General features: G+C 38.7%; 1 protein-coding gene across 2 annotated transcripts in view; it reads left to right on the forward strand.

Moving 5' to 3' along the window:
* The window catches only part of TOX3 (TOX high mobility group box family member 3), a 73,334-nt gene extending 58,889 nt beyond the window's left edge, over positions 1-14,445 (forward strand). For both annotated transcript variants that reach the window (XM_005526360.2, XM_014255449.2), the window contains exons 4-7: positions 8,056-8,325; positions 9,461-9,688; positions 11,013-11,093; positions 12,797-14,445. In XM_005526360.2, coding sequence (XP_005526417.1) covers positions 8,056-8,325; positions 9,461-9,688; positions 11,013-11,093; positions 12,797-13,534 — 1,317 coding nt within the window. In that variant the 3' untranslated portion in view covers positions 13,535-14,445. The remainder of the gene's footprint in view (positions 1-8,055; positions 8,326-9,460; positions 9,689-11,012; positions 11,094-12,796) is intronic.
* Positions 14,446-23,772: the final 9,327 nt, after the last annotated feature.

The raw sequence follows: 23,772 nt of genomic DNA on the forward strand, positions 1-23,772 counted from the left end.
TCTGAACTGCAGGTACTAAACTAAACTAAAAAATAGTGAAAATTGAAACAGGTAGGTTATTGCCTATTGAGGTCATGAGGGACTCCTGCATAAAAGAAGAGAAGCACAATAACATTGGCAGAACTGGGAAAAGAGACTGTGACTATTTTATAATAATAATACCTAAATCAAGATCCACCAGCTCCAGAAAATATTGTGAGGTGCCATATAAATCTGGGGGAAAGGATATAGCTCACTGGGAAAGCTGTCAGGAATTAGAGTGGAAGCTGAGTGTCTGATATTCCCAAGAACTGAGCTCAGAAGGAACGCAGACGTCTATGGCTGTGGACACCAACTGTGCATTAAGCCTTGGCTTTAATCTATTCTGCCTCCTGAGTTTAAAATCAGGTGCTGTTTTCATAAGCCAGCTGAATGAGACCAGCTGCAGTTGGTCTGGATGTGCTGTACCTGGCAAAGGTTTAGTTGGGTCCAGCCACCCTCACTCAGGTAATTTGAAAACTTCCTTTGAAATTTCTGCTATTCTCTGCGGTTACCACTTATTTTTCCCATTGGACAGCTTACCCAATACTCAGCTTCCACTTTAAGTTTGCAAGTGTTAAAGAAATGTGAAGTCTCTATTTATAGTTTTTAATTATTCTGGTAGCTGGAAGAAAAACATACCTGGGTCTGGTAATGCAAATCATAATGAGACCTACTTTTCTGATTTACTTTAGAAACCAACAATAATAAAGAAATAGAGAAGAAAAAAATCCCCCCAAAGCCTAAAGAAAACATGTCCCTGAACACAGCTACCAACACTTGTAGCAATTTTTAAACATAAAAATGCTGTGTAACCCGTGAGTCTGTCCCTCTGCAATTCCTTGCACAATTCTTGTTGCCTTTGATAATGTTTGTTAGTTGTCATGCTCCCTCACACTCTCTCCCCACATTCCTTCATTATGCACCTTCCACTACATAGTAAGGACCTTTGAAGTCTGCCATTGATTTGGGAGCTCGAGCACCTGAGTTGTGGAGGTTGTAACAAAACTGCTAACAGCATTTATCTGACGTTCTGGGACTTAATTTCAACTCTCCAGGATTTGTTTGCAATGTGTCGTCACTGTTTGCATACAGCAGACCTAAGCTTGTACTGCTAATTTGGAGAGAAGCTCCTGATGCCAAGAGACTCATCAGATCAGAGCCCAGATCTGTGATCTGAGTCACACATGTATTGTGATCATGCTGTTGGGTGCCTTGTCCAAGAGGAGTGTGATTCAATATGCTTTAAAGTATGGTAGAAGCCTGGGAGGAAGAGAGTGGAGAGTCTGTTTTAAAATGTCTCTACAAAATGGTGTACAATTAAATTATAAAGAAGTTGTCAATTAGGTGGTGCTAAAACAGCAGCAGCAGCCACTGTGGGTGGGTGGAGGGCTGTGACCAACCTGTCCTTGTCTGCAAGAGCAGGACTTGATAGCAAATGAGGCAACCAAGAGGTGTGACCCCTTTGGCGTGGGCTGGGGAACCTGTGAGGAACCTGCAGGCTCTGAGGAAAGTAACCGGGTAAGAACAGAGTTCCCAAAGAGAAAACACTCCAGGAGAGGGTGGTGGGACATCTCCAGTAAGAATTTGAATTTGAATAAAGAATTATAAGCATTTCAGGGAAAAGTCTTTGTCACTTAATTTGGTGGTTGTGTGATTTTGACCTTGCTTGTGAGCTTTGCGTATATCTTCACCATGTAACACAGTGTTTGGTTAGAGATCCACAGCTGAGTGTGCTGTGAATGACTGCTTCCAGCAGAGGCCACAGCACCATGTGGCAGAGGTAGTGAGTCCTGGGACCTGGAGTTGTGTTGGTCTGGCAGGTACCTGGGTTGTTGGCCCTGTCCCTGCCACCTTCCTGTTTGGAATCACACCCCTGAGATGGTGCTGCACTGCCTGGTGTCACTGTGCTCCTGCTGCCCAAGCCCTGAGTGCTTCCCAGAAGAGGTTTTCACCTGTGGTTTGCTGGTCTCACATTGCACTTCCCATCCCTGTCAGTGGTGCAAGGAAAGCATTAATGACATTTGCAGGAGGTGCCTTAAACAAGTGCTCAGAGGTGAAATCGTTGTTGGAAACAACCCGGGTGCCTATGCAAGAACACAAAGGGGCAAAATTTCAGGCCTGGGGTAGGCAGGAACAATACTGATACTTTGCACTGCCAGGTTCCATGATATATGCAGTATATATATATATATGTGCACTGTATTGTGCAGCATGTTGTATAACGAGTTTGTGCAAGAGCAAGAAATGGTGCCACAAAAGAGTGACTTGATTTTGAGAATGCCTGTCTTGTATGACCCCCATAGTAGCCCCTGATGACCCCCAAAATAAGTTGCTCTGTTTTAAGGAACAAATCAGTGGGCCCTCAGGTTCATTGGGTTTGGGTTTTGTTCTTGGTTTTTTTTTTTTTTTTTCTTTTCATGTCTCTTCTGTGATTTATGTGTGAACAGAAGAGAGTAGAGGGATTGGATGGGCACACAGACAAAAAATGGCATGTTCTTCATGTTCTTCAGGCAATAGAATGTGTGTGAACTTCTTGTCACCAACCTGTCTCTTAGATCCAGATGAAGACATATTTTTTTCTTTTTACGAATTGACATGTACTGTTTCTTGTACACTTTTTTTTGGGAATCAAATTAGGTAAGGTTTACTTTTCTACAGGGACATGAAGTGGAACATGGGAGTTTTTTTCACTGCCAGAGAAAAGAATGTAGGATCTCCTGATAACTGCTGTTTGACAGCTCTATTAGTGATGATGGTGTGTGTGGAGGGGTGAGGAAGGACACTTCTCCAGTGGTGGCAGGACCAAGTGCAACTTGTTTTGTATTCTATTAAGTAAAGGTTTAATCTCTGACAGAGAAAAGCATCCTGTTAGTTTGATTTGTTTTGACGGGCAGTGAAGTCCAATCCTGTAAAAATTTAGATTAATGGATTCTTTTATCTATGCTTTACTTGTGGAGAAAAAGAATATTGAGGATTTCTTCTAGAGATATGCTGACTTGACTAAAAGTAAAGGAAGCAATTTACAGTGAGAGACAACTGAGGATTTCACTCTTTACATTGCAGTGCATTTGCTTCAACTTAAATACATCCTTTAAAATATTGCATCAGCTTATGTTACATTGACAGTGATTAATTCTTCAGACAATTGAAGGTATAATAGTTTAAGTCAACTTCTGAAACCAGGGCACAGTGAACATAACCATAAATGTTGGGTTTTGCTTAGTTATTCCTTAGTTATATTGGTTGGCAGATTTCTCAATTCCCTTAAACTATCTCATGGAGTGTGGGGTCAGATCCCAGCCCTACATCCTGCTGTAGGCACTTCCATGGGGCACTTCCATCTGTCCTCACATGAGCAGAGTTTCACTGGAGGTATTGCATATTTAAATGATGGAAGTCTGTAGACATTGATTTTAATCAAGACTTCAGTATTGCTCAAAAATATATGCAGTTATATTTCCTAGTTATATTTTTAAATGTCTTGTTGAATGTTCCCAGAGATTAAAATTATATCAGGGTAGGAATTCAGGATAGAATTACTGTATGGAAATGATTGTTAAAATGCAAGGTAAGTAAGTGGAAATTAGGACATCTCTCAATGTAATGGCTGGATGCATTTATCTGTCAAAATAAATACTAACTCTATTACAAGCTATACTAAGTACTGGATGCTTAATGAGTTGCTAACAGAAGAACACACTATCTTTTATTAATATAATTTTTTCACTTAGTACTCCGTGGTACATTGAAAAACACCTTTGATAAAACTGTATAAATTTAAGTGTGAGAGTTTACATATTCCTTTATTTTCTTTTTTTAAAGTCTCCTTACTCCATTATTCACTTTCTAGAATCTGTTGATGCACTGATATTTTATATATTTTTGAGAACTTGTTCTTTTACAAACCAATGTAAAATAAACTATATATTTGTCAGAGGCTGTGAAACATGTCCTTTAGCAATAGGACTAAATATGACTTCTGTGGCATGACTGTCTTAAGTGATTAGAATTGTTGAGAGTAGGATAGTTTGATGGATCTTTATAGTTCCTTTGATGAGGCCTTCTATGAACCAAATGCTGAATGTCTTTATAATGTGTGCAACAGGGTGGTGACAGCTGTTTAAGAGTATGCCTACACAGTCATCATAAAGTTGTTTTGAGAAGAGGAAAACATTTTGGTCTATATTTTGCTTTTTTCTTAAATCTGGGTATGTAGTTAGAATCGTAGAAAGGTAAAATTGAGTTGGAAGGCAGCTTAAAGATCATCTCGTTCCAACCCTTTTGCCATGGGTAGGAAACCTTCCACTAAACCAGGTTGTCAGGGCCCCATCCTGCCTGGCCTTGAGCTTCTCTGTCCAAGGCTTCATCACATTAAAGAATTGCTCCCCAGTACCTTATCCAAGCCCCCTTGCACCCAGTTTAGAGGTGTTTCCCCTTGCCCTGTCACTGAAGAGCCAGAGAGGTGGCCAGTGTTCCCCTCAATAAATGTCTCTGTACCTGAGGGGTCTGTAGCACTCATGTAGGATGGCAGCAGATTGATCTGAGTCCAACCCATTTCAGTCTGCAGAGGAATTAGACAAGTTATTTCTCTTTTGGTTTTGGTTTCTTACATTATGTCCTTGTTTGATTGTCATGCTGAGTGAACCAGTGGTTGAGCTTTGCCTGACTTGTTTTAAGATCACCAGGTTTTGCCTAACTTCAGTCTAAGGCTGTAAAGCAGATCAGGTTTAATCAAATCTTGATACTGTTTGCTTGTTAATGAATTTTTGTCAGAACTAATCTCTTGTTTTTGCTTAATGTTACAGAAATCTGGAATGCTTTTAATATGCGTGTATCACATTTACTTCGGGTTAAGTTTATGTAAAAGAGCTTGTGATATTCTCTAAAATTCTCCCAGTATTCTCAGTGGATTATTTTTGGATATTGAGCTTTTCAATTTTCATATAGTAACGTAATTAGGATGTCATGTGGGTGCTTCAGTGCACTTGTATTTCCATGTGTGATTCTGCTATCACTGATGATGATTTTCATTGTTAAACATTTCTTTGATAAACATCTCAAGCATAATGAAAGGCTACTGATCCTTTCAGTTTGGTATTAGCCTTTGGTAGTATTAGGGAAAAAATAAGAGTAAAGATAATTGACGGAATTTTTGTTTTCTTGATTTTAGCTCTCTTCTTAGAAGACTTTTGTTTGCTCAGGAGCTATGGAAAAATGCCATGGACTTTAATATTGCTATGAACTAGCCTCCCTGCCTTCTTTCCAAATCACTGTACACACATAAAAAATGGCATATACTTCTTTGTCTGAATGCTCTTGTATAGGTACCATAGCTTGTTCAGGCCCACAGCACTGTACCACAGAGCAAAAAATAAAAAACTTGTTCCTTTCTTTTTTTAATATTGATCAGCCATATAACTTAAAAAGTTATGTGAAAGTGCAGAAAATATGTTGTTTTTTGTTTTCATATACACATATAATACTAATAATAAGGGATTGGATATTATATGAAACATTTTCTTTCATAGAATATATCTTATCAATTTAGTTCTAAATGGTCAAAATACTGTTGTTGCCATTCCTAGAAGCTCTTAAGATTGAAAAAAAAGGAAAAAAAAACAGGCTAAAGAAATCAGGAAAAGATACAGAAAAGAAAAACTGAAATTAAGTAAGTGGATGCAGAAAACCCACACAAGCATCAAATAGTATCAGAAAAAGGGACAGTTAAGAATTCATGGGCTTGTGTATAAAATTAGATTCTGGGTCAGTGCAAGTCAAGAGAATTTAGTCTCAATAAAATCATAGATGCAAGCAAAATGACAACACTTGGAGTAAATGGTTTGTAACCCGTGTCATCACATTTTGTTGCCTCAGTGTAAAGGCCAGAAAGGCCTGTATTGTGTATCAGTAAAGGGAGAACAAAAGCAAGGCTTTTAGGGGTAGAACACCTCTAAGAAAGTACTGTCTGCACAATAATGAAGAAAGTTAGTTTTTATGAGAGAATGTTATTCTGAGGATCTTCAGCTTTGCTGAAAATAACAGCAGAGTTTTTCCTTCATGCAATAAAGTAACGTCTGTAAGCTGAAATGATTGGAGTAATGGGCAAAGAGTGATATCGTTTCACAAAAGACTTTGAATGACTTCCAGATGCCACTGCCAATACAAGTCACAATCAAAATGACCCTATAGTTAACAGCAGTAAATTTTCACAGAAAGGTGCCCTGAAGCAAATGGGTATTTCAGCCAATAAGTCTGATGTTTTGATCTTTCTATATCAAGTGCTCCACTTTTGGCACACACACTCATCTCTAAGGAACTACAGTCCTTTACTGAAAATATTAAAAGCATTTAAGAAGTAGGAAAAGCAGCATGGTATGGGATGGATGATGAGCCAAGCTGGCAATGTCTGGGGAGGCATGGGGAAAATGAGGGTGAGCTCTGGTGCACAGGATCTGGATCATGAGCTTGTGAGGTCAGCTTGATCCATACTGGACCCAGCTGCACCACCACGTGTTCTTTTCTGCTAAAGAAGGGTTTGTTTTTGCTGTATAAACTCCAGCAGAAAGAGACATGAATGTCAAATTCAGAATTAAGATGATTTACTGCCGTAGGGAAGCAGTGAGCTGCAGTATTTGTGTATAAAGATACATGAGGCAGGGTGTGCATCTTCTCTAACACGTGTTGCTTCTTTGTACGGCCACCCTTGTCCCAGCCAAGAAAAGAATTGCAGGAGCATAGAACCACTGCCTCTGTTGAGGGCAGAGTTATAAAAAGTAAGGGAAAGTCATTTGGGCTAAACTTTTATCTTCATGCTGACACAGATTTTTGAAAACTGGTTTGTACTTATCCATACTTAATAAGAGAGCACCAGGAAGGTCAGACTCTGTTGTGGAAGTCCAGTGGGCTCCCACAATTGCTGTTTTGTTCTGTATCATTTCATTAAGGATCATTGCACCTGCTACTAATTGCAACGTGGCTTATTAATAATGAAAGAGTTTTCAAAATCTAATTTATTTCTCATGTTTCTGGCTGTTCAAACAACGACTGTAGATTAATCAGGTTGCTGAATCAATTTGTGAGCTATTTATTCTCTTATTAACTTTTTAAAAAATCTTCTTTTCTGTTTACATGTTCTTTCATTGTGTATTGATCTGTGTGTGGTCAAAGGAAAAAAAATAGTTTTCATAGGCAGATTGCAGCTGCCTTTACCTTCAGGGTATTGCTTCTTTTTATTTACAAATGTGGTAAATGTTGTGCAGATGTAGGGGACACAGTTTGTGCCCGCAAGGAAAAGTAGAAACTAAACCATGCAAGCACTTGTGTTTCTGAGATGTGGATACAAGAAAAACAAAGTCAGTGATTTGTATATTGATTGCTACTTCCACACATTTGATTGTTGGATTAAAGATAAAAATGTCCAGTTTTATGTGGTACTTGCCAACAGGGATCTTCAGGAGTGTTTAGGATTACTGGGCTGGTTCTCCAGCCTGCTGCAGTGAATGCACTCCAGACCTGGCAGGGCAGTGTTCTGTGTTCAAAACAGCTTTAAAATCCCACTCAGACAGGACTGGTTTATACCTACTGCTGTTACTTCTAATGGCCAAGAATAATTGAAAGCCAGTAAAGGAAGATGCTTTTCTCTCTTTCCATATATCCCCTCATCCTGCCCCAATTTGTTTACTTTCTGACAATAGTTTGTGTCTCCTCATTGACAATGTTTTCCTGAATCCTCAGACATCCTGTTTCCCTATTTATATGGTATTTCTCACTACATCAAGGAAACAAATGTTTAAAAATAGAGAAATGCAATTCTTAGTCAAAGAACCAAAACAATGAGCCCCATTTGGAGGGAAAGTGAAGTCTGGGGCAATTACTGCAGCACTCAATTTATTAAGAATATATTTAATTCATTAAAAAGAAAGGAAGCAAACTGCATGTTGACAGTGTTGGTTCTGTAAGCCTGTGCAAACAACTTCACCTGATACTGCTGTACAGTAACTGCTAACATCTAACCAACATTTCCATCTCTTCTAGGATCAGAGTCACACACAAGTTTCCCAGTACCGCCAGGATCACTCTCTGATTATGAGATCTATTGTCCATATGACTGATGCTGCTCATTCGGGAATTATGCCTCCGTCTCAGCTCACCACCATTAACCAGTCTCAGCTGAGTGCACAGCTAGGGCTAAATTTAGGAGGCACTAATTTGCCACACACTTCTCCTTCCCCTCCTGCAAGTAAATCAGCCACTCCTTCCCCATCTAGCTCTATCAATGAAGAAGATGCAGATGAATCAAACAGGGTAAGTTGTTCCATGTGCTGCAGTGAGCACGCTTCACACATCCTCACGCTGTATTTTCAGGGATGGGGCAGTATCAGCTCAGCTGCAATGTGGTCATTTAAAATACAAATGTTATGGGAAAGTGAAATATGATTAATTTGCTAATTGCCTCCTTTACTTAAGAAATTTCCATACTAGCTCCATAATAATAAGCCTAAGAATAGGCATATCTATCTATTTATTTATTTATTTATAATTTGGCTCAGGTTTTCTGATTTGCTGAATCTCTTTAGGCATCTGTTTTGGACAGTTTTGTCATTTTTGGTATTCTGGAGTTGTGTAAAGCATAGATGTGTTTAGAGAGAAGGAAAAGAAGCTTTCTTCTAACTGAAGTTTAAACTTTAAAACTTATACTTTTGTTTAAATAAATCTCCTATAAAAGGAAAAAATATTAACCAAATGAAGTACAAATGTTGTTATAGTAGTATACGTAAAAGGCCTAATTTAAGACTGTTCCATGAAGGGTTTTCTCATTAAGTTGATGGAAGTTATACATGTGGAAAACTTATTGTACAGGATCCTCAAAATATCAAAGTAAATTACTATCATAGAGGTATGATACATATTTACGTAGTTAGAGCCACTTGATCCCCTAGCTGCTTTTTGCCTGAAGGGTGGGATTTTTAACCCCTGGCCCATGTCTAAATTGCCAGTCTAAGCCTTGGAATTGGGAAATGCCTCCAAGCTTTTGCCTTTTGAGACAACTGCTGAGATTTTATCTTAATGGAAAATGGCCAGTGGAAAATGGAAAGATGGCCTCTTCAAAATATGCTATGAATTAAATCTTAATTTTTTTAAATACAAATTAACATTGGGGTGTCCTTTTCCAGGTCAAGCTCATAAGATGTGGCTCTCAGAGCTGTGCTTAAAATGAGCAGTAGCTACTCATGCATTTAGTTCCAGTAGATCCAATAAGATTATGCTAAGTACTCTCTGGTACAGAGAAGGGCCTGCACAACAGGACTCTCCCAAGTGTTGCCCACACAATAGCTTTATCCATATAATATTATTATGACTGACTGTCAATAATTTTTTTGCAATTTATCTGACTTATTTGAGACATTTATTGACTGTTCTTGTTCTTACTGTTTCTTAGGCCACTGGAGAAAAAAGAGCTGCCCCGGATTCTGGCAAGAAGCCCAAGACTCCAAAGAAGAAGAAAAAGAAAGACCCCAATGAGCCACAAAAGCCAGTGTCAGCATATGCCCTTTTCTTCAGGGACACACAAGCTGCAATTAAAGGACAGAACCCGAATGCTACATTTGGAGATGTTTCAAAAATAGTGGCATCTATGTGGGACAGTTTAGGAGAAGAACAAAAACAGGTAAATTGGTGCAGGGCTGTCTCACAAGAAAATATAGTAATCCTTGTAAAAAAATCCTCTACCTCTGCTCTGAGTGGACCATGCTACTTGCTGATGTAGAACTCTACCTCTGTAGAGCTTCATTGAGTTTTGAACTTGCTGAAAACCTGGCATATAAAAATTATTTTTTTGTAAGAGCCAACAGGTAGTGTTAAATGACTGTATTTGTATTTAAATTTTAAAGGGCAGTTTGTAAAAGAGCTCAGGTTATAGTGTCCTAGAGTCCTCTTAAAACCATCTTTTGATGATTTCTATTTCAAAGCCCTTGTTTCCTATTAATAAGTTAGAAAAGAGGAAGGTACAGCATATTTACCATTTCCTTTGATCTGCCTTATGAATTTGTTACAAAGCGTGTTGATTTCTAACCTTTGAAGCCAATCCTCTGAGTCTCATTACAATGTTGTGTGTGAAATGCTATCTCCAACTCCAACTTGGTACAGAGTGATGGGTTTTGTACTTCCTTGAGGGTTATTCTTCTTCCTATACACATGGAACTGCTGCACATGGATTGAAGTGGGTTAAAAAAACATCCTTTGTTTGTCTGTTCCCAGTTAATAGAAGCTTCTATGGGAGAATGAATTCCCAGATAGGACACCTTTTGGCAAGAGATTAATGGTATTTGTTTCTGAAATACATTTAGAAACTTTTAGTCTGATCTAACAGATGATAATGAACATGATTTAAAGGTGAACATTACTGATGATTAAAAATACAGATTTAGTAATTTTTGCCTAACTGTTCTTGTTTAACTCAATGGGATTCTCTCATTCTGGCTTTGGGGAAAGTCCAAGCTCTTTGATCCACCTTTTTTAAAGGTGTACAGATTTTTTTTTTATATGTAGTTAAAATATTTGTTTTGAAAAAAAATGCACATGTGTATTTTGCTATTCTAGACTACTGCTGCTACATTTTGGCATCTGAAATAATCAATATTTTAATATTACTGCTACTTGGAGTCAATAAAATACTGTTTTCTGGGGAAGGAAAGAGTGCATAAGTAGCCTTGTCAATCAGTTGGCTGCTCATACTGATGTCAAATAGCAGCCTTTTGTTATTCCTGATAATCAACATAAATTGTAGTGCAAGTCCAGCAAGTAGACATGAAAGCCTGTAACCACCTGCAAAAATATTTAGAACTTTCAGGGAAGAAAAAGCACATCTAACAGTAGAATGTTTTCAGATCTTTTGGCCTTTTTTTTTTGTTTCTTTGCAAGTGATTTTCAGAGCATTCTGGCAAAAATATCTTCATAGTTGAATTTGGTGAAATTGTGGTCTCTTTTAATAGGTGTATAAAAGAAAAACTGAAGCTGCCAAAAAAGAATACCTAAAGGCACTTGCTGCCTACAGAGCAAGCCTTGTTTCTAAGGTAAGCCTAATAATGCCTTCGATGTAATGCAAGTGAGCTTTTACCAATGATATTGAAATATTTGGGGCAAGGGGGGGGATGGTATGCAAAATAGGAGTAGAATCCTAGGATTTCTGCAATACAGCTCTACAAGATGTTGTGCTGCTGCTTGAACCCTGCTTAGTCTCTGCAAAAATAATTTCATCTCTCTACTGGCATACTAATGATTACCAGAAAACATCTTTGTAATTGTACATCTTCCTTGAGCTGTGGAGGCAAAGTAATGCACTTCACCACAAAAATATAATTCAGTCATGAAAAATATACTGACCTTTTGGCATTAATATTTGCAAGCTGTTTGCAGAGGTTTGTTTTTCCTCAAGTGCTGCTTCTCAAATGACAGGCTTGCTTTGCCTGTGAGTTGGAGAGCAGTTGTTGTGTGACAAAGCTTAAGTATTCTTGCAGGTGAGGGGAAAGAAATGCATAGTGGCTCTGAATTTGGAGAGTACTAAAAAATGGACTAGTTGGCAGTGAGGCCCATGGAGTATTTTAATGGATCCTGAGTTAAAATAAAACCTGTGAAGAAAACAAAGCTCTTCTGTCTTACTTGAAAATTTACATTTCTAGACAGCAGCACTGTGCAGGTTGTAGTTTTGTTGCCTCTATATATCATAAATGGAAATGTGCTTATAGACACCTAAAATATTAAAACATGGGTAAAATATTACCAAGGTGGTTATTTAATAATATTTTATAAAGATCAATTACAAAAATATATTCAATCACAAGAAAGCAAGATGATATCTTAACTCCTGAGAGTATTTGTTTGAATATACAACTGCAGAGCATTAGTAAATCATATGGAAAGCTTCTGTGTATTTTAGTTGATGATTCAAAATACAGCATCAGAAATTATACATGTGTTTTTGAAAGCTGGAAGATTTCTTCCTCTTGTGTTAAGAAGGTGTGTTTTTCTGTTGCCTCTGGGACTTAGATAATATTCTAAAAGCCTCTAGTATCACAATGCTAAGTTTAAGAGCAGCAGGAATTCTAAATACCTTTGAGGGATATTATTTTGTGAATCTTAAATTCCTTTTTCAAAACCATCAGAAACCATATTTTTTCCTCCAAATCCATGGGACCAGGGCTGCCAAGTGACTTCTGGGTAGATTTCAGCTGGAAATGACACTCAAAGTCATTGTATCTTATCTCCTCTAAATTAAGACCTCCTTGCTGTAGCTTTTTCACGTGAGGTGGTTGCTGAGGGTAGGGATGGCATAGACACTTGTGCAGCACAATTTATTACATTCTCAGGTGAGTGTCTGAAGAGTGTCAGTTGATTGTTGGTTGATAACTCATGGGGTGGGGCGTGTGTGTGCTGCTGACTCCCAAAGAGCAGGGTTTTCTAAAAAACATGTAAATGTGTTGGCCTGTTCTAGCTCTTTCAGCAACAAAATGTGACGTCTGTGACTTTCTGGTGTTGATCAAGGGCACAAGTTAGTTTTTGTCCAAGGAAGACCTGGAGGTACCATATAGGCAGGCAGATAAAGAGGTGATACAATGTATTGGTGATGTGTGACTGTTTTGAGACTGCAGATTGATCTTTTCTGATTGAAAACAAAAGATGGCGAAGGTCTCTGAGTAGCTGTTACTTTTATTAGCATGTAAACAGTAACAATGTTTTTTTCTGTTGAAAGGACAATTAATTTCTTTTCCAAACACAGGCTGCTGCAGAATCTGCTGAGGCCCAGACAATTCGTTCCGTTCAGCAAACACTGGCATCCACAAATTTGTCTTCCTCCCTTATTCTGAATAGTTCTCTTTCTCAACACCCGACGGTATCGGCGTCTCCCCAAACTCTTCAACAGCCTCTTTCCAGAGCAATTGCCCCAAAACCCTTGACCATGAGACTGCCAATGAATCAGATTGTAGCTTCTGTTACCATTGCCCCAAACATGCCGACAAACATTGCAGCTCCGTTGATAAGCTCCATGGGCTCAAACATGGTGGCAACGCCGTCTTCGTCTCAAGTCAGCCCCTCCATGCAAAGCCAGCAGCACCAGATGCAGCAGCTCCAGCAGCAACAGATGCAGCAGATGCAACAGCAGCAACTACATCAGCATCAAATGCATCAGCAAATACAACAGCAAATGCAGCAGCAGCATTTTCAGCACCACATGCAGCAACATTTGCAGCAGCAGCAGCATCTTCAGCAGCAGATTAATCAACAGCAAATGCAACAGCAACTGCAGCACATACAGCTTCAGCAAATGCAGCAGCAGCAAATGCAGCATATGCAACACCAGTCACAGCCTTCTCCTCAGCAGCATTCTCCAGGAGCCCCGCAGATCACTTCTCCCATCCCAGCTATTGGGAGCCCTCAGCCAGCACCTCAGCAGCACCAGTCACAAATACAATCTCAAACACAGACTCAAGTATTATCGCAGGTCAGTATTTTCTGAAGCTAAATGATCTTACAACATGGCTTTGTGTTGATGGAGGGGGTAGGGGTAAACCATATTTGGCTGAAAACTGTAAATTGTTGATGGTAGTTATGCAGGGATGCATAACAGATCAAATGATCCTCTAAAGTGTCTATTAGATAGGCAATAAAGAACTACAATGTAGCTGTGTATCATCTTTTAGCTGACTATAAATCATTTTGTTTAAAAGAAAAAATGCTGTTCTCTTTTTCATGTGATGCCTTTTTAATTTATTTAAGCTTTACCTACTATATGTGAATCAACTGGCCTAATAAATATCTGGACCTTATGACTGCAAAATGGCCTTTCAGAGTTATATGCTATAACCCTTCTTTCTTTAAAAGTGAGTAATGCACTTCAAGGCAGTATGAACTTATGAAGCCCTTAAAGCACAGTTGTAACTACCTGTAAAATTATGATTGGATTTCATACAATCATACTTGTATGACATGAGTTAGTTGATGGCATTTTTTGTCATGAAAAAATAGAGTAAATCACAGATTTTTGCCAAAGCTCTTATTTTTTTTTCTCTCCTGAATATCTTCAGAAAAACAAATGCAAGTAACTGGACTTAAATGTTTGACCCAACTTTTCACTTCATTTCTCCAAATAAATCTGCCATAGTTCGTAAGAAAATATATATTGACATTTACCCTCTTATGTTAATTCCAGTTACAGAACAAATGTGAATATTATATTCTGTGTTGAAGTGATGAGTTTCAGATTTAATACACTGTATTTTTAAAAGGGAAATGCACTTAAATAAAACTGTTATTACAGAAAGGTAAGATGAGAAATGCAAGTTATTAATACACTGTAAAACCAGTAGAATATTTAAATGAAACTCCACAACTGAATAATCAATGTAAATATTTTCTTTAAAAGTTGTAATTTTTCATATCATGTGTTGTAAAGTTTTCATAAATGAGGCTTTAATGTAAACACTGGTAACATGAATTATTAATTGCTACATTGCTTATTGTGTTTTTATGCTGTTTTATACTTTTTTATGAGTTATGATAGCAGCGATTAAGTTGTTTGTATTTTGCTTATCTAAAATAAATGCTTTTATCTTGCTATAGAATAAACACATTTCAGTAAAACTGATGAGCTGTAAGTCTTTGATAGAGAAACCAGAAATGTTTCCTTCTGCAAATGCTTTCTTGGACTTTTTTTAACTCCTTTGGGTTTTTATCAAGCATTCTGGGTGAGCAGGTACCAGTGGGAACAGAGCAAGCACTTGGCTCTTGTACCCTCCAGGATGGTCTGCTGAAGAGTTGTGGGCAACTTCTCTGAGGCGTCTGTGACTTCAGAGAGAGAAAGCAAGTGGTGGAGTCACTGAACAGCCATGGTGCCCTGTGCTGCTGAGCTGGGGAACAGGGAAGTGAACCTGTCTCAGCAGCAGCGCTCAGAAATGCAAATCAGCACAAATTGTGGGTTTCTTTGTATCCGAGAGTTTCAGATGTAAATGCAGCTACTGCTGTGGGCTTCCCTCTGTAAGCCTCCAGCTCTTGACTTGGGCTGGTCCTGCGCTGTCTGACTTTTATTTTCTCATTAAGGTAGAACATGATGGAAAGGGGAGGATGGAGGGGGCAGGTCTTTGATATGAAGGGTTTGGAAACATTAACATCCAGTGTGTTGTCAGGTTATTAGTGCTGTTCATATATTTTCACTCTGAACAGAAAGTGGAGAGCCTTTATTTTCTTGTTTCCCTTCTTTGCCTGCAGTATCTGTGCTGTGAATGCAGCCTGACCACTATCCCCAGTTGTCTGGCATGATTAATTACAGCATCTGTCCTGTCAGAAGCTATAATGAAGAGGTCTTGATAAAAATTGCAAATTACCACTGGCAACAATCTTAAACTGCTTATGATAAAATGAAAATTAAAAACAGCAAGTGTCAAGCCTGAGCAGAATCCTAATCCTGTTTGAGGCATGGCTACCATGCTCAGACCACAACCCAAAAATAATGCAACAGAGATCCCCAAAAAGTTGCAGTGAGACTTGAGGGAAGAGGTACTATACCATGTGAGTTTCTTCATAATGAATTCAGCTTTCAATATTTCATCATCCTCAGGTACTCTGTTTATTATGTACAAATATTGAACAGCAAGAGATTCTAATTATAAATTTATAGATTTCTTGGAGCAGAAAAAATCATGTGTAAATTGAAGCTTTTCATAATAGGTGTTAGTTGACAGCTACCCATGCTCCTAATAGCCTTAGCATGATATCTAATAATGCCTGGGATGGAGGGTATTTATTCCAAGTGCATTAGAAATGGCACGACAGAGGCTGGTTGGGAGAGATTTTGTGTGTGTCAGTTTTAACCAATGTTACATAACAAAGAAAACCATTTTATAGTCGCTTTTGAAACCTTTAGACAAATGTCTTCAGAAATAATTGCTAAACTGCATGTGACAGTAATTGTGTATTAGTTCTATAATTGTCATTTTGAAGACCTATGAAGTATCGTTGGAAAAATGTCACAAGTGATAAGAGTTAATTACAACTGAAGTCTGTTTTCAACTATTTGCAGCGAGAAGCAGGTGTTATTGCACTCATTAAATGGTTTCATAAATCCTGGGTTTTATCACATTTGATTAAGAGCTGCTGAACTACTGATGTTCAATTCCAGGAAAAATAGTTTTAATTACTGCAGCTAAAAAAAAAAAAAAAAGGAAAATTAATCATCAAGCAGGACTGTACATTTTAAATATCAAAATTTGAATCTTGAAAAACTGGAGCATCCCTCTGCTTGCCACAAAATTATATTTTGCATTACCCACAATAGCATATTGCAGAACATCTTGTGTTTCAAACTGTGCAAGTTTGTGTTCATGTTCCCTAAGACTAAGTGAATAACTGTGCTATCATAGGTCATAAATAAAACTGCTAGTTTAAATCGCTTGATACACAATTTATACAAGAAAAATGCAATAATCTGTATGGTTTCAGTGTCGTGCATGGTTTTTAAGAATGTTTTTCTTCATAGCATTTACAGGCACTTATCTGCTCCCTTCTTTTCCCAAGGTTTCAGATGCTTTATCACCTCGGTTAACCACATTCTACTTTCACATTAACCCAGGTTGACACATGATGAAAGAACATAAGGAGGTTTAATTTTTAGCTGACACAGGGTCATTAGTTTCTAACTTGGAGAACAAAGCCTTTAAATACCTCTGTGCAACATAATCTCAATTTTATATTATCACCTGACCATTGTGGTTTGCAGGACAGATGGATTAAATATCTCAAGTTTAACCACAAGTCTTGCACTGACTCTTTTCAATGGGGATTCCTATTTGAATGGCTCCTTTTCCATTTCTCACTTCATGGAGTATTTTGCAGCACTGGACTGCATTCTAACCTTTCCCTCCCCCCTTTGTTTGGCTTTTGTTTTGCAACAGCTGTTATTATCGTTTTTGGTCAGCTGTGATTGCTGGAGGCAAAATAGGACCAGATGGTGTTTTGCTATGCATGAATGGCGAGTTAGAGGAGTTTAGATTGAATAGGCCAAGTTTGAATGGTGTCTATGCACCACCTGCCCTCTTCAGCAGCAGCACACACATCACAGGAGCATGATCTGTCTCAGACCTACTAGAATTGGATGGGAATGGAGAGCGCCTCGTTGGATTTTCTCCATATTTATTGATCTTCCATGCACTAACAGCATAATGCAGTACACAGTCAATTTGAGTTAATTGGATATGACACAGCATGTACATGTAATCTATCACTGGAGTCTCCTGGTACACTTTAGGGTTTGCTGCCACAAGAACATGCAGTATTAGCCTGCATTAATAGGCTAAGTGGATGGAAATAAACCAGGATCATTTGGTTCATTGTAGGGTTTGATTTGACAAAATATACCATAGTTTTACAATTGTACCATTGAAACTGCCAGAAATGCAGTTAACTATGAACATTTCTGATTTGGTAGACTGGGGCTGAGTATTTTGCTGCAGAAAAAAAAAATATATGTCATTCCCATACATTTCTGTGAGATTTGCCAGTGAAATTTGAACAAATGTAGGGAGCAGGGTCCATAGGGATGGGCCAGTGGCATCCAGAATAGTACCAAAGGGCTGCTTTGGTAACCTAAAACTGGTCAGAGAGGTGGAATTTAAATATTACATAATTGTAAGAACTGTTGTATGCTCTGTTAAGGCTGACTGAAAGACATGGGGTGTGAAAGACTTGTGCCTGGATGTTACAGAAGAAAATACATATGTTATGAATAATGAAAAAATAGACAACAATAATATATAATACATAAATTACTTGCATTGTTACAGCAATTGGATATTTCAAAGCCTACTTAATATGTAGCTGAGGGTTGCAATCATGCTCTAAGTTGGCAGGAGCTGCTCCCTCGGTGTCTTTGTCTGTGGTGTCAGGTAGCCAAGTGAGCTACTTTATTATGAAAATTGCATCCAACTGAAAAAATGCTAAATATTTTCAAGCGCCTGTGGGAAAAGCTAGGTTTGTATTAAAGGATTTGGTTCTTAAAGTCACCAAGAAGTTAATGCTTCTCAGGTGCATCGGAAGGAGAGAATTTTCGATTATAATACTAAAATCTTTGAGAAGTGAATGTATTGCTTTGAACAAGTTGCTGTGACACTTCAATAGCCTACATTGGAGATTTGGAATGCATTCTGTTTACCTCAGTTAAAAACCAGAAGTGGTATTTTAAATAGTGGGTTTTGTCCAAGTTCTTGGAGAATTAACATCTTCAGCCCCTAAACAAAGTAGTGGAGAGTTTTCTTAGAAGGTTTCAAATTAAATTTATTTTAATCCTCTAGGTAAAAAAAGGTGAACAGATAATTATATTTGTCCTGCAGTTATATGGACACTTCTTCTAGTTATCATTTATTCTCTTTCCAAGAATATCTTTATGATGCAGTTACCTTTGGTATGGTATTTTTCTCCAAACTGGAGTTGCTACATCATTGTAACTCTGCTGCTCTGACTGTAAAACAGAGGCCTTGATCCAGAAAATAATTTAAAATGAGCTGATAATTCATGTATAAAAGTAGCAATTTCATTGAAGTGACTACTCATATGCTCTGTTATATAGTTGCACAAGTGCTTTCATAGATCAGGGGTCTAATTGCAAAGCATTGTATTTGTTTTCCAAACAGACCCAAGTATTCATAATAATAATCAGAACCTACAAGTTCTGCATTTTCTTTTATTAAATTCTGTTCAAAGCAAGCCATTGGTCTCGTGTTCAAGTACAGGTATCTAACCTTAGTGATGGTTCAATGACTGAATCATCATAATTATGTAAGGAATTACCCAGCTGATGGTGAATTGTATCTGCAGTCATTTAGAAGGGATTCTACTGTGCACAGGTCTGAAAACTTCTACCTGGGTCAGCAGTCACAGCTCTTGACTGAGCAGATGCCTTAACCAAATATTTGTGTTTACAAAACAGAGAAGTTAATGCTGGCAAACAAAGTGCCAGGGTACCTGCTGGCAATATTTGTGAAACCTAAACGGTATAGTTACTGCAGGCTGGTTTATTTTAGTGCTATAGCCCATACTGTACTGATAACAAACATACATTGCATTAGCACAAAGTACATAAATAATAAATCTCTTGTTTTACAATTTTCTTGATGGCAGTTAAAAGTACTTAATCTTGGAATTGATTTTGATGTTCCAGGAATCATAAAATTGACCTTTACATTTAAGGAAACGGTAAGTAGCTGTACCATTTCTTATTTTCCTCTTCCTAATTCTGGAAGTGAAGAATATTCAGGGCCTGGAAATCAGAACTCAGTTTGGAAAATTCTGCTTTATGGACTGTTGATCAGGGGATTAGCACTGCTGCCCTGATATGTGTGTACATATATATATATATATATAATAAATAAAATCTTGCACCCTGCTCCTATCTGCTCATCACCTGTGGGAAGCTTGTCCTGAAGAACTTCTCTTCTTTTAGCCCCCCCTTCACGTTCCTCCTGTTCCTGCGGGTCACAAGGAAATTAATAGATTGTGCACATACACAATACATATTTGTTTTACAAAAGAGATTTCCAGATGGGTGCACTTAATTGTATGTGGCAAATATTTAAAATATACATAAATCTAGGCATGCATTTGGGGATTTTGGGGTTAACATGTTAGGTGCTTTGCTGCACAGACTGCCAGAGGATTTGGTTACTGCTTACCATGCCTTGGCACTGACAGAATATGGATAAAGCTAGTGATAATTATCATCCTTCTGTAAACAGACTTTCTCCCTTATAGAATGGTGGCAGGTAAATCTATAGGAGTTTTGGTCAATTACAGCAGACAAGTGTATTACAGCAAATCTTGAGCCCATGTTGAAATACATGTCATTCTGAGTGTCAATTTAGATACTTGTGTTTCTGTAAAGGCTGGGCAATCTCTTTTTTTTCCTTCCTTTTATCCTTTAAACTAAGTTATCCTTCACTTCAGAAAACAACCAGAACTTGCTAGCAGGCTTGGACAAATTAAACATCCTTGGACAAAAATTGTGCTACTTTCACATTCATTTCTGTTGATGTTTCCTTTAGCTGTACTTGGCTTTAAACTGAAGGTGGAGCTTGCCCTGATCATTTCTTTCCATTTTCAAAGCTGCTGATGAGCAAGAAAAAAGAACTGATGCACACTTGTGCATCCCTGCCCGTTCAGCTGCACAACAGGCAGCTCCCACCAGGAATGGGTGCCTGTCCCAGCGCCGCCAGGCACCGCAGGATGTGGATGCAGCACAGGCTCCATGTTTACCTCATGTCACATCACTTTGGTGTTAAAGCAAGGTATAACTGGACATGTCAAAGGCAGCAGAGCAGCCTGTCGTGGGCCACTGCAGCCTCTGGTGGGGCAGGAGATCTCCCCGGTGCCAGCACGCCTCACTCACAGCAGCACTGAGCACTGCACCTATGGAAGAGTAAAACGAGCTTTGCAGTGTGCTCAGGGCTAAATAAGAGCCCATGAAGCCAGTAAAAAATAATCCAAATGATTTCAGGATATTTTGGACCAGGGCTTAGCTGAAAATGGACGAACGCAGACATTACGAGCATGCTTGTAATTTTTTCCAGTGACGTAGGAATATTTCTTGGAGAAAGAGAATTTGAAGGAGAGGGAGGAGCAGCAATTTTCCTTTTGAATTGAGTAAATGAAAACTGTTGGGTATGTGTTGCTATCACAGCAAAGTGTTTCTATCCAGGCTCAATGTTTCAGCATGTAAACAACTTCCACTGAAATCTGCAAAGTGCCTGTGCAGAACATCTGGGAAAATATTTGTGCTTTAAATGCATTAAGCAAAATGATAATGTTATTTGACTTTGGTTAATCAATAATGGAGTAAAAGTATAATGCTTTGAAAAGCTTCTGCCATACAATACAAAGTCAATGAAATAAAAAAAAATACTTTTTTCTTTTTAAAATATTTTTAAAATCTGCATAAATTATAGTGGGGTTTCATTTTAGGAAGTGTGGGGTTTTTCCCCTATCGTTATCTGTATATTTTATCTGCAGTTTGTTGCTTTAGAACAACGTATTTGTCCACTGTAGACAAAATATGCACTTTGTTCAATTCCTTACTTGAGGTCAAATTCTCTTGAGGAGAACAAGTGTGGGTTGTGTAGCTGTCAAAAGAGGGTTTAGTGCTTGACCCAAAGAAGCATTCAAAGCCCAGATCTTTCTTTTTTTATTGCTTTTCATTTTCATTGTTTGTACTTTATACTTAAGAAGGGGCCTCTGCGCAGGGGAAAGCCCCTGCTTTCGTATTCACAACCAGCAGCCTTCTACTGAAACACCTCAAAAGCTTTTCACAGCAAGAATTTGGAAAGCACTGCTCTGTGTCAACTGCTGGTGCATAATCAGGCTGCCCATGGAGGGGCTGGGGCAGGATGTGAGGGTGCACGTGCCGGATGGAGCCCAGGGAGGATGGGATGGAGGTGCTGGAGGGATTCAGGGCATATGCATAGATGATCTGGCAATAAACAGAAAATACAAGAGGTCTGTAAGCTTGAGTGCAATAAAGCAGGAGTGTGAATCCAAAAGGTAAGTTGCTGAATTTATGTAGTTTAGAAGGTACAGACAGTAGCTGTTTCACTCACTGGGTGCTCACCGAAAAGTTGATGATACACTTTTATATATCTGTGCTCCAACAGAAGTTGTCTTACATTTTCTACAGTGTGTATATAGTGTGCACAAGCTCAGTGTTAGAAATAGCCATAAAAAAGGCCAGAGATTTTGTGAAATTATTCACAATTACTATTGTGAATTACAATTAGAAAGTATAAGTTTTGCATTACTTTTTTTTTAATAGAACTACAGTGCAATTATACTTGTGTAAGCTATTGCCACTATGAGGTACCTTATTTTTAAAAAATGCAAAATGCTTGTAGTGTTCCTAACTGGACAGGAGTTTTGGTTAACATAGAAAAGTGGTAAAGGTGATTTCAAATCCTTTCAATCCACATTGGTAAGACCATTGTCCTTATCTTTTTCATCTTGGATTAAAGTTCTCCAGGGCCATTCCAAGGAAGCCAGGAGCACAAGAGGACCAAACAGATGGACTGAGATACCAGAAACCTGAGCAGTGGAGGAAGGTCACCTCTTCAGAAAGTTACACAACCCTTGTGGGAGCCTGGCTCCCAAGTAGGGTGATTGATTTCAGGTGCTTCCAGGTGGGAGGTGGGCATTGCACAGGCCCTGCCCTCTGCTGCTAAAGGCATGAAACAGAGTGAAAGAAAAGGAGATGACAAGATAATTTGTCATCTACATAAATTGAGACAAAATACATATACTATGGAATAATTTTGCCCCCTTAAGAAACCCTAATAAGGAGCAGTTGCTGGCCTACTCAGACAAGTAGGCATTCATGTGAGGAAGCATGGCTTTAATTACACAGATCTCCAGTCAATATCTGGGAGCCAAGGAAATGCAAGGATACATGAGCATTCTGTACCAGCATCAGCTGGGTCAGACAACAAGAAGCACTTCACAGACAGCCCAGGAAAATAAAAGTTGAATAAGTCAAAAAGCCTTACAATGAAGAGATAAAATAGCATTCAAGTTGAGAATATCATAAAAAAACAGAACAGAATAAAACAAAAACAAAAAACAAAACAAAAATACCCCCCCAAAACAAACAAAAAACCCCCCAAAAACAAAACACAAAACCACAAAAATCTCCAAAGACAACAGTCTCAAAATTAAAAACTGAATGAGGTTTCATGTGTATCAGAAACTCCTCCAGAATTGTACTTGCTGCTCCTAACAGACAAGTGGGAATAACTTGACAGGTTTACAGAGTCCCTGCAGGGCGCAGTGCACATACAGGCACTGTCCAAGCCTTGTTCTTGTGGGCAAATATTGCTTTCTGCTTGTTGCCACTGGGTCAGGACTCTCATTTTTATGCAGACTCAAGGCCATGTCATTAGTCTGTGCTGCTTGCTCTCAACAGCCAGCCAGTCTCAGCCAGCCAACATCAATGGTAAAGTGACTTTCAGGATCATCACAGAAAACCCCTGGGACAGGAGAGAACCTTCCCTGTGATGTGGGGCTCTGTGGGCTCGTGCAGGCCCTGCTGAGGATGAAGGGCGTTTTGACTGCTGGCTGCTCCAGGCATGAGGAAATCAGAATTATGGATCCCCCATCCCTGGGAGTGTTTCAAGGCCATGTCAGATGGGGCTTTGACCAGTGTGGTCTTTGTGGAAGATTGGAACTAGATGGGATGATCTTAAAGGTCCCTTCCAACCCATACCATTCTGTGATTCTATGGTGCTGTGGTTCTTTTGCCTTCAAACACCTTCACTGGAAGATCCAGAGCTACAGTCAATACTAATGTAAGGAAAAAATATTTTAATGCACATGCAAAAAATCCCATGTTAGATTAAAAACCCTAGGAGAAGGAAAGAGCAGGAGAGATGATTTCCAGCCTGTGATTCTGTATGTCTGATTGTTTGATGTTTTTCTGTTTCTGACGTGAGGCTGTTTAAATTGCAGCATCTTGGGGTCAAGGATAGAGTTACAAAATCCCTGTTCTTGGGATGGTAGATATTGTAACATGGCACTGATCTTTCTCTGATGCCACTGAAAAATACTGAAACAAAGCACTGAGGAGAAAGGCGAGCCTGGTGTAATGGATTGGAAATGCCTACAAAAAGACAGCAGTTCCAGGAGTTCCCTGCCATCCTCCCTGCTGGTGCAGTTTAGTGGGTGAGAAGTGCA

Source organism: Pseudopodoces humilis, chromosome 14 (assembly GCF_049639895.1).
Source record: "Pseudopodoces humilis isolate 2021_Gansu_Grassland_sample_001 chromosome 14, ASM4963989v1, whole genome shotgun sequence".
Lineage (NCBI taxonomy): Eukaryota > Metazoa > Chordata > Aves > Passeriformes > Paridae > Pseudopodoces > Pseudopodoces humilis.